Source organism: Vanessa cardui, chromosome 22 (assembly GCF_905220365.1).
Source record: "Vanessa cardui chromosome 22, ilVanCard2.1, whole genome shotgun sequence".
NCBI lineage: Eukaryota > Metazoa > Arthropoda > Insecta > Lepidoptera > Nymphalidae > Vanessa > Vanessa cardui.
In genome coordinates, this window is record NC_061144.1 from 2,574,188 (window position 1) to 2,586,433 (window position 12,246).

Below are 12,246 nucleotides of genomic sequence, written 5' to 3' on the forward strand. Positions count from 1 at the left end.
CGCGTGTGGCTTTGCTTGCATTTATGGATTAAACATCAGGTATTTGGTATAAAAAGGCTATTTTATTTTGAGTTTAAACAAGGTGTGATCCAATTTCGGTGTAACGGTTTGATCGTGAAAGACCAACAGACACTTAATTTTGCTATCAATGTGAAGTTATTCATAACATATGAGTATATATATTTAGCAAGAGGAGGAAGGGAAGACCCTTCGGGGAAGATGATCTCATGAGATCAGCTGGCATAAACTGGTGCTCTATAGCACAAGACCAACAAAAATAGCTATTTCTGCATGAGGCATTTACCCAAACCTGTTTATTTATAAATATTTTAAAACATTTTACTTGGTGGTAGGGCTCTATGCAAGCCCGTCTGGGTACGTACCACCCACTCATCAGTTATCCTACCGCCAAACAACAAGACTCTGTATTGTTGTGTTCCGGCTTGGAGGGTGAGTGAGCTAGTGTAACTACATGCACAAGGCACATAACATCTTAGTTCCCAAGGTTTGTGGAATTTGACGCTGTAGGAAATATTAACGATGTAAGGAATAGTTAATATTTCTTATAGCGTCATTGTCTATGGGTGATGGTGACCATTTACCATGAGGTGGCCCATATGGTCGTCCGCCAACCTATTCCATAAAAAAAAAACAATATAAGATAATCTCACTAATATAAATGAAATTTGTGTTTATTGTAATGTTATAACTAGAAACTTTTGTAAACAAGAAATAAAAAGGCTTATTATTATTATTCTTTCTAGTATAGATATTTAACACCAACGGTTTCTAATTTTCATAGAAGCAAGTTTAATAAAAGTGCATAGCAATTTTTAAATGGAACGAATTTTAGATGATATTTTCAGAAATATTCGTTTTGAAATCTGTTGATTTAAGCCCCTTCCACACTGAACAGACTGGTTGAAATAGCCTCGTGTTGGCGTATGCTTTAGTAAGGAATGCGAGGGGGAATGTGATCTTTTCCCCCTGAGGAGAGCTCCATCGAACCGACAATCGAATGCGTTTCTGAAAATATCCTAAGTCCTTAATTTCGTGTTCTAATCATGAGGACGTCAATTACAAGTTATTGGTGAGGAATATCAGTGATCCAGTTCCCAACAGATCTAAGTAATCTTCCTATGTTCCCTTTTTAAATTCGAATTATATCAAACCGTGAAAGTAAGGAAATATAATCACAACGACAAGTCTCTTTGGATTCTTCTATACTAATTTAATGAATGTGATAGTAACTCTGTCTGTCTGTCTGTCGCTCTTTAACTACTACACTTCTGAACCGTAGTCGAAGAAATTTTGTATGAAGCAAGCTTGAACTCAAAGGAAGGACATAGACTATATTTTTTTCTTAACAAAATACAACCAAACTCCTCAAACGCGGGCAAAGCTGCGGGCGTTAACTAGTATCATATAAGTTGTATCAAATGTGAAGTGACGGAAAAATATTGCGTAAAAAGCTTTTTTTCTTTTTAGTGCATTTAAATAAAAAGGTTATCTTCAAAAAGGTTTTATAGTTTAAATTAATTTTTCTATTGACCATTACAACATATTTTAAAACTCGCACGTTGCAAACACGTACCTCATACACCCAAAAGTAATCCTTCACCTAAGATTAATAAGTTACGTCACACGTATAATAAATGTAACTGGCTTCATAACGATATAACTTCTTAAATTTATATTGCCAATTTAAGAAGGTAGGTAATTCGCAAAAACGCCTCCTGATAAATGTTCGTTCGCATCTTTGCCGTATTCCTTGCTCTGGTCTGACGTTGACATATTGGGCTATATATTTCGGCAACGCCATACATTTTGCACGTTAATCGAATATAAAGCCTTGTTATTGATATGCCGTTTACCATAATGCTGCTTTTATAACGGCTTTTATGCTGCAATGTGAATGGATTCTGCATAATAGCCTTGATTTATAGGCAGTAATATGCTTATGAATATAATGCTATCAAGATATTCTTGGATTGTTGGAATCCGATTCTTGTTCTTATAGATATTTATTGCTTTATCTAATTGTTCTGTACATCAGTTACTCAAAAGCCGAATGGTTTCTTTGGTTGAATCTAATCTCAGATACTATTAATACGGTTTATAAAAAATCTTTTAGTCATCGATAACCCATTTATCGAGGAAATCTATGACCAAAAGGAGCGCAGTATCAATGATTAATGTTGGCAAACTTGGAGAAATTATACAGGAGTTTCCTTTGCGTGTGCTGAACGATTAAAGTTTCGGAAACATCTTGTATGACATTATATGTAAGATAGTCGAGCGGCGTCGAAAGCATCTAGTCGATAAAACTCGTTGAAACTGAATTGCATTTAATTTACCTTGACTGTTTGATGGAACTCAAAGATTGGCTTCAACATTTGAATTCGTTATGGATGATATGTATTTCGTAAATTGATAAATTATATAAGCTAATCAATACGAAGCCCTATCTCCCTGGTAACCAGCATTTATTATATCAACAACAACAGCCTGTAAATTTTTCACTGCTGGGCTAAGGCCTCCTCTTTTTTTTTTGAGGAGAAGTTTTGGAACATATTCTACCACGCTCATCCAAAGCGAGTGCGTGGAATACATATTATGTGACAGAATTTCTATGAAATAAGACACAAGCAGGTTTCATCATAATGTTTTCCTTCACGAGATGAATTATAAACACAATTTAAGCACATGAATATTCAGTCGTGCTAGCCTGGGTTTGACGCATTCATCAGTTAAGATGCATGTATTCTAACCACTGGACCATCTCGGCTCATGTCGCATCAAATTATGATTTTAAAATAATTGTATCTACTTGATGTATTTCGTATTCAAATAATTGAGGTCTGCTTTAAGAAAATCGCATTGTAGATTTTTGCGAATCAACATTTACCAATGAATTTATTTTCACCCAAAACGTGGATAGTTTTATGTCCCAAATGGTATTTGACTCAGCGCCAACGTTTTTTCACGAAACGTCTACCGTTTGATGGATTGATATTGATTATTTTTACTTCGAGCCTAAGGCCAGGAAATAGTTAAGCGTTCTTTTTTGGAATGAAAAAGTCTTAAGCGTTAAACCATAATTACTCACGACCGATGTTTTATTTTTTAATACATTTTATAAGGAGATAATATAATTCTTGTAAAGTGTAAAGGAGGTTGTATTAAATAAAAACTTGATATACTCTTGTAGTGTACGGGTAGTTTATAAATAGTTTACAAAGGTTGTGAAGAGTAAGCCGACTGTGGTAAGAAGCGTGCTCGACTTATTTATACTGGTGATTATAACTATCTACTATGTACATGAAGTATTATCATAGTCAGTATAGAACTCTTCATACCAGTATACTCTTACATTAAAGTCAAAATATTATTTAGAAAATACATTCAGAAAGATCTGCTGTTATGTAAATACCGAATTAAATGTAAAGCAATCATCGATTCAAAAATTTATTCTAACAAGAGAACCTAATAACTGGTAGGTAGTATTTTTCCACGATTTTCTATGTTCATTAAATGTATTCATTTTTTGTCTGGAAGTCAACAAATATCACGATTTTTTTATTATTAATATAATCTTATATGGAGTATTCTATTCATCAATGTATTTTTCACATATGATTTAAATGTCTTAATATGTCACGTTAAGATTAAATTGAATGTTAAGCTACCCTCGATTTGGAATTCAACCAGTTATTTTTACCAGGAAATCTACGAATATCAGTTTTATTCCACAATTAAGAGGCCATTGATGATGAAAATTAAATGTATAAGACCGAAGAAATCAGTAACTCCACTGGTACACTAGAGGTTTTTATAATAGGACTAAATTGTTATTGGACCAAATCGGAATCTTCTTCTGATTCATGTTCATTCATTCCGCGTAAACGAAATTGAATGTGTAGCTGTAATAATAAGTTTTTTCAAGTATCTTTTTCTAATAACCCATAACAATTTAATATGATCAGTTTAAGTGGAGTATATTTTTATCCTTTTATATTCATTTATTACGGTTTCAAGGCTTTGATGTAATTGGATGAAACAGGTCAATTAATAGCTCATTTGTTACGAACGAACAAATGCATCATTTTTTAATACCGTAATATATAGAATACGACCTACGTAGTCGAATGCATTGTCTATACACCGGTTTTCATGTGTATGCCACTCTGAGGTCCCAGGTTCGATTCTCGGCCGAGTTAATGTAGAAAAAGTTCATTAGTTTTTTATATTGTCTTGTGTGGGTGTTTGTGGTACCGTTGTTACTTCTAAATTTCCTTAACACAAGTGATTTAGCTGCTTACATTGCGATCAGAGTAATGTATGTGATGTTATCCAATATTTATTATCTATGTAGAATATTTGTACTAAAACCTATTTATGCTTTAAATTCAGATGAAAACATCGCAGCTCTTAATAATTTAGTTAATTTCAATATCAACAAAGTCCAGTGTAAATTGACCCATCGGTGGACGGTGGAGCAGTATAGCGGTATTAGCAATACACTTTTCTTTACTTATTTTATACGATGAAATTGGCTACGCAGCCTTGAATGTAATGTCGAACCCTTTTGCCTTGAATTCGCTATCACTTACGCCCTTTTCCCATTGACGTACTTACAGTTTTGATAGAATGCCTGAGGTCCATATTTAAGATATACGCCTGATATTTGGAAACCTCATAACCTAGTATGGCCTGGTATGTAAAGATTATGATGTAACATGATGATGTTCTGTATTTAAATAAGACTACACTAGTCCATAAAAAGTTGAAAAAGGTTGTATATTTATCTCGCTGTTTTTAAAGAAATATTACTTAGAACTTTTAGACTATGATGAATCCTTTCAGAAGGAACATCTTATATCAAGAAATTCTTGCTTATTGCGCCAACAAAACAATTAATGAAAAATTTCTAGTTACAGATAAAAGAATATCGATTCGTATCTATTGTATTACTGGGACAATGGAAAAAGAAAAAAATATGAAGGTATCGTGTGTAGAAAATCCAATTCCCTACGATTTTTTGCTTGTTTCAAGGAAATTCGAAATGATCGAAAATGTTTGAAAAGAAAAATAGTTACTATCATTTAATTTAGATTTTTGCAAAGCATACTGCTGATTAAACATTGTTTTTGCTTGCACTTGTACCGTCAACTTCTTTCCTGGATTGAGAACTACAAACCCAACCTTTGTTTACAACTCCACTTACAAACGCATTGGTCCGTATAAATTTTAATGAGTCCACCTCCATGGCGCCCTCTTTTTATCTAGATATTTTTCGCCAGTAATATTATCTTGGGAAACGTCGACAATCAAAGGAACTTTATGCATAGCTTTGAAATAAATAAAAATGACTTTTATCCTTTGGAAAAACGATTCATTTTTGTATAACGTTTCTAAAATTATTATATTCGACATTCGGAAATGATATTCGGACGTAAATAGGACTTCAAAAAATATAACAATGTTTCGGCTATACAGCCTCCTTTGATCCTGTGTTTTTTTTTACAAATGACAGTAAAAACTCATTGCAATTCAAAACCTCTTTGGCGGGATGGGCTTATAGGCTTACAGTTTCAATTGGAATTCGAAATATTTGAGGGAAACATCAAACAAAGGATATATCCCATACAATAGAATTGCATCGTGCTAGCGCTTTTCTGATTTAAAGCAAGAGTCACACTTGCGATTAGGTTGGTTTACAACTCTTTGATTGTACAATCGCTAGAAATCGTAGACATCCAACAAGCAAGCTCTATCGAAGTGAGCGAAATAAAAATCAAAATAAACTTTATATAAAGTACCAATAAATTTAGAGATATTATGATATTTGAAAAGCACATTTTCATGAGGCGAATAGCGAAAACATAGTAGAACAAATTCTATTTACGTACTGAATACAATCAAAGGTATTAATTATATGTGTATAATTACAAATATGTAAAGTGTTGAAAGCATTATTTATTTGTGTTTATATATCAATAATTATTTAAAGGCAAAGTTAAAAATATGTGTGGATGTTTTTCCATATAATTTTAAACACTCTTCAAGAAGGATACATTGACTGTCGAAACTTAGAGAAAAATTTGTAATAATTACTTGAATGTAAATATTTATTTCCTTGTCTGTTAATATTTTATAGAATAATATTTTTTTAATGTCATATAGGTAGGCGTTCTGGCTAATGGGCCACTTTTTGGTCTCTCTAAGATGTTATGTCCTTTGTATCTTTAGTTACACTGACTCACTCACCCTTAAAATCAGAACACATCATTGCTGTTTTTCTGTTTGGCCGATACATTATGAGACCTAGCCAGACGTGCTTGCACAAAACCCTACCACCAAAAAACCTTATTAATTAATCTTGTTATAATATAAATATTACATATTATCAATACCTACCGTATGCATATACATTCATAATTTATGCTCAAACAGCCCGATACAAAAGACTCTATATCTAAGTTAAAAATCATTGCGGTTTTTATGAAATTTGGATTTTAAGTTGTAATAATATCCAACTGAGCCTCATTTTTTCTATCTCTTGTATTTTTGATAGAAATAAAAATTGGTTGAATTCGACCTTAAAGAGTCCACTGTAAATATATTAATATGCTAATAAATATGATGATGATGATGATTTTTTGATCGATTTGGCCCACGATGGCATTCTCTAATTCTCTTAATGGTATCAAGTCATCCACGCAATAGTAATTACAGCGGTGTGTACGTGTGTGTGAAAAAATATAGGTGTACTGTTTTCCCATACTCTTATAATTCTGAAATAGTTCAGGTGCAAAAGCATCAGCTGCACGTGAGTATTTCCACACTACCATCTTCCATATAACAGAAAAAAAAATTGTCCAGAAAGAGTTTTAAAGGATTTACAATCCCATTAACAAACACCAGAAAACAACAACAATATAATAATTGCTTACAGTGAATTCTGAACTGAAAATCTAAGACATTTCGATTTATTCGTTACTCAACCAACATATACATTGTACATACATTCAAACTGAAAATTGTCACTGTTAACGAAACTGCATCTCCTAAATTAGAAACATTTATGCTACAGGTAGTGTAGTAATGAACATGGAAATACCTAAATTGGTACAAACTTAATCCCAAATTAATTTTGCGGCGTAATTAAAACTTTGAGCAGTTCAAATTGAGCGCCGTCATTGTGGTCTCTATGCAAATCTAAACAATGTTTCCGAGTAATATTTTATTTATGTCATGTTAATTTAAGTGGTATGTAGTTTGTTATGAGAGGACATTGCTAATTATAATGGGCATGCCGAGAGGCGCAAATAAAACATTCTAAATATGTTTTTATGCGATTTGGTGGTAGTATAGTAGTTGGCGGACGAGCCACCACCCACCCACCACCTGATGGTAAGTGGTCACCACTGCCCATAGACTTTCATCGCCAATGCGCCACCAGTAGTTGCACTGGCTCACTCACCCTTCAAACCGAATTAGTATCATTGTGATCATCAGGTATTCAAGAACCAAACAGCAGTATTAATTATGTGTTATGTTTAAAAAAGTTTGAAGGGTGAACGATTCAGAGTAACTAGAGGCTCTAGGAATATAACGCTTTAATTACCAAGAGCCGAGATGGCTCAGTGGATAGTTAATTTCTTAGAAATTCTGCCACATGTGTATTCCATCAACCCGCATCCAATGCGGGTTTACAATTTGTTCCAAACCTTTTCCTCAAAAGGTCAGGAAATCTTAGCCTAGCAATGGAAAATTTACAGGCTGTTGTTGTTGTTGTTGTTGTTTGTATCAAGGTGAGGTGTTTAATATGATAGGATAAGGTGGTCACTAGCCATCAGATAGTTCACCTACCTATATCATAAACAAATAAAAATGCAAGCTATGAAATCATAAAGCATTAAATTATTGTATTCATCCGTTGAGTTTTATTTCACTCCTCTCGACTATTTTCCGGTAAAAATCACAGTTTGACTCAAAGCATTAAATAATTCGAGCCAAGCGCGCTCTCACCGGATACTCGTCAAGTGGAAGCTATCTTACAACATTCGTAGCTCGTTTCCAGAATTAAAACTGCTGTAGCTAATAAATTAATATTGTTGCTTTTTAAAATTTTCTTGATACATAAAATGATATTACAAAATTGAATATTTGTATCGATATTTGCTATATACATAGACTATAGCCTGATATACCACATAAGACAAATATTCCAAAAAAATTTACTTATTGCCAATGAGTGGGTTTCTTATCATATGCAAGTGAATCTAGAAGATAACCTTGTAATTTCTGTGCGTTTTTTTCTTTTTTGACGGACATACGAATGGTGTTGTAATATAGATAAACAAGTATTAAATATATTCAATCGTGTAACATATTATTAAGATTTGGACTAATACCATGCAGTTTCGAGAACAAGAGAGTGCGCCACTCAGTGGCAAAAATACGAACTACTTTATGGTTGCGTTATATTCCGTCCAACTAGTGGCACGTGATCACCACTGCTGTCAGACATTGATGCTATTAAAATATACCAGAAAAAACCCTTAATATTGCTAATACACCACCAACCACAGACGTCAATATGTGACGTCCCTCGAGTCTGTTGTTACACTGGCTCGCTCCTTCTAACCAGAAGACAACAACACAATATTGCTTCTGTTTGTTATCAAACAATTTTGAAAGGTGTAATTTCAACGGAAGAAGGCTATTAGTATAGACTTTATAGTTCGTAAAAGGGGTCTTCATATTGTATAAACTGGTTCTATATTCAGTTGCATAATTCGACGATATAACAAAGAATTGAAGAAGTCAATGTTAGGCATAGGTATATGGCAAAAGGTTGTGCTTTCCAATCGATTTTGAATTCTGACTCCCAAATACAGAGTCAAATCATTAGGTAATCATTTAGGTAGTAGTTTAATTGAATAAGATTTGGTGACTTAATTTTAATAAAAAAAAATCCAATGATATTTAATCAGCGAATATTTAGGTAACAACAAAAACGCATTGCAGTTCCCGCGAAGTCGGTAAAAGTTATTGTTCAACACTTCAAACGTACTTTTTGTATTTCTTACAACTGTCTTCATTTTTTACAGTCTTAAAAACAATACACAACAAGGTATAATTACGGCTTGATATTCTCTTGGAATTTTATTCGAAGTATTTTTTTGTATAATATCTCACGAAGTACCGATGTAAAGTATTATTAAAAATACGAATTTAAACAAACAATATACTTACATGTAGTTCAATACATAAATAAATAAATATTGGACAACATCACATACATTACTCTGATCCCAATGTAAGTAGCTAAAGCACTTGTGTTTTGGAAAATCAGAAGTAACGACGATACCACAAAGAGCCAAGACAATAATGAAAACGAATGAACTTTTTCTACATTAACTCGGTCGGGAATCGAACCCGGGACCTCAGAGCGGCGTATCCATGAAAACAGCTGTACACACTACTCGACCACGGAGGTCGTCAAATTGTAGTTTAATACATATTGTTTGATTTAATTGATTCCAAATTGAAATTCATAAAATCGATCACATCCGAATTAAGTACGCTATCAAAAATTATCAATATTTATTTCTTATGTGAATATGATCTTTTAACAAACGTAGTGACTTTAAATATCATATGATCTAATATATTTGACATGTCGATTTACATACACTTTGCTTTCTCTGACGCGAGAATCTATAGCGACAAATAGCATCGAATGGTGCCATAGCAAGCTATTTCTATTGTTTCTATTCCCTCGATGTCATAATCGGACCGGAAAGTCTGGATCACTCAGTTAAATATGAGCACATCAGTATGACGCTTAATATTATTTCCTAGAATTCGAAATCCCTATTAACGAAACCTTCGGCCCGTGTAACACAGGCTGCTTATTTTATTCATAATACTATCTATTAAAAAAGTAAAAAAAATAACAAATAGAACAACCGACTTCAAACAACTATCTCAAAACAATTTAATGTGTTGTGTATTCAAAATATTTTTAAACTTCTTCTAAGTAAAATGAAATGAAAAATTAAGATTACTTGAAAGTGACTTACGATTATATAATGTAGTTACATTAATTATTTTTATATTTGGAGCCGGTCAACAACGGACACGCACTTCAAAAATCAAAAGAAAGAAGCGACACGAGTCCCTTGATTGACACAGTAGGGTAGTACATTTTGGAGGGTTTCTTTGTCAGACAAAATCATTTCAAAATCGGTTCACCCAGTGGAAATTTATGCGGTACCAAATGAAAAATTTTAGACTACTTAAAAGTGATTTACGTTTATATAATGTAGTTACATTTATTGTTATATTTGGAGCCGGTGTCAGCCATGAGCCATGAGCTCGCGCTTCAACAATTAAAAGAAAGAAGCGACACGAGTCCCTTGATTGGCACAGTAGGGTAGTATATATTGGAATTATTCACCCAGTGGAAAGTTATGCGGTAGCAAACATAAAAAAAATACAGACGAATTAATTTATATATGATATTATTGAAAAATGATTATCATGAAAATCAAAATGTATTTTCGTTTGTAATTTTTATCATATTTGAAAATCGAAGAACACTTGAAAAATTCGTCTGAGTGTGCCGTTACAGAAATAAATTTAAATAAACGTGATTCGACGGTCAATGCCTGCGATTGTATCGGAATGAAATGTTTACATTAAATTCGTATTTTTTTTTATTCATAAAACCGTACCTTTAAAATATATTTCCCTTGAATATTCAATCCGAATCAGCGAGAGATAATTCCACGTCCAATTATTTTGGACTCATGCCCGATAATAAATAATTGTTATATTTCAATATCCACTCGACAGTACTTTGTATCTTGAAATTTATACTTACGGATATCCAGCGATAGAGACGCCAATAGAATGAGCGAGAACGCTGTCATGTTGATCGGTTTTTCTGTAACAAAAGATTTGATTATTAAACATAGAAGTATTACGTATATATAAAATTACTTGGTGGTAGGGCTTTATGCAAACTCGCCTGGGTAGGTACCACCCACTCATTAGATATTCTACCGCCAAACAACAGAACTCAGTGTTGTGTTCCGGTTTGAGGGGTGAGTAAGCCAGTGTAACTTCAGGCACAAGGGACGTAACATCTTAGTTTCCAAGGTTGGTGGTGCAGTGGGGATGTTAAGAATGGTTAGTATTTTTGACAGCGTCATTGTCTATGGATGATGGTGACTATTCACCATCAGGTGGCCCATACGTTTGTCCGCCAACCTATAAAATAAAAAAAACATTTTCGAGACGATTATACTAGTATTTTAATCTGGTATTCTTAAAAAAATATTTGAATGTACTCCTTATGTATTGTACTTTATTATTATTAAATAGTGGGTTTACAATTTCAATGTCAAATTTAAGGGCAATAACTTTTTCTATTCTAAGGTTCATTTCTTTTACTTGTACCGTGCCCTTTTTTCGCAGAAAAAGGTACTCCTATCTTAAGTATTTACTATTTATATTACTTTTTTCACCACTGTACTGAAAATAAAAATCCTTTCATACAGCATTGTACTTCTCTTTAAATAGAGTAATATAAGTACGTCATTCTTATAAAATAATCAATATAATATTCTGTATGCAACTATACTAATATTATCTGTCTATACTTTAGCTTCTTTGAACCGTTTTTGTTGGAATTAGAACCCAAGGAAGAACAAAATCCTAACCTGCCGATCAATCTCAAAAAACGCAAGCGAAGCCGCGGACAACACCTAGCAATCTATTTTAAGGAAATATAATTCCAAACAAATTTGACCTTTAGGTATTTTGTGTAAGTCAATCATATTGTACGAATCCGTTCTTGACAGATCCGTGATCGAACGAACGAAGTAACTTTGAAGTGCCAAATGATTTACGGTATAAATGTTTCACCTTATTCTGTGTTATAAATAAACTTCGAGTAAATTATAAAACCTTTATTTATAATCGTAACACTTTATTAACATAAATAAATTGGAAAACATCACATACATTACTCTGGTCCCAATGTAAGTTGCTAAAGCACTTGTGTTGTAAAAAATCAGAAGTAACGACGATACTATAAATACCAGACCCAAGACAACATAGAAAACTAATGAAATTTTTCTACACCGACTCGGCCGGGAAATGAACCCAGGACCGGGAGTGGAGTAACCATGAAAACCGATGTATACACTACTCTGATCCCCATGTAAG

At 33.2% G+C, this 12,246-nt stretch overlaps 1 protein-coding gene across 1 annotated transcript in view; it reads right to left on the bottom strand.

The window, feature by feature from the left end:
* LOC124539174 (Down syndrome cell adhesion molecule-like protein Dscam2) overlaps positions 1-10,960 on the bottom strand; it is a 200,461-nt gene extending 189,501 nt beyond the window's left edge. The window contains exon 1 of the mRNA XM_047116472.1: positions 10,898-10,960. Coding sequence (XP_046972428.1) covers positions 10,898-10,946 — 49 coding nt within the window. The 5' untranslated portion in view covers positions 10,947-10,960. The remainder of the gene's footprint in view (positions 1-10,897) is intronic.
* Positions 10,961-12,246: the final 1,286 nt, after the last annotated feature.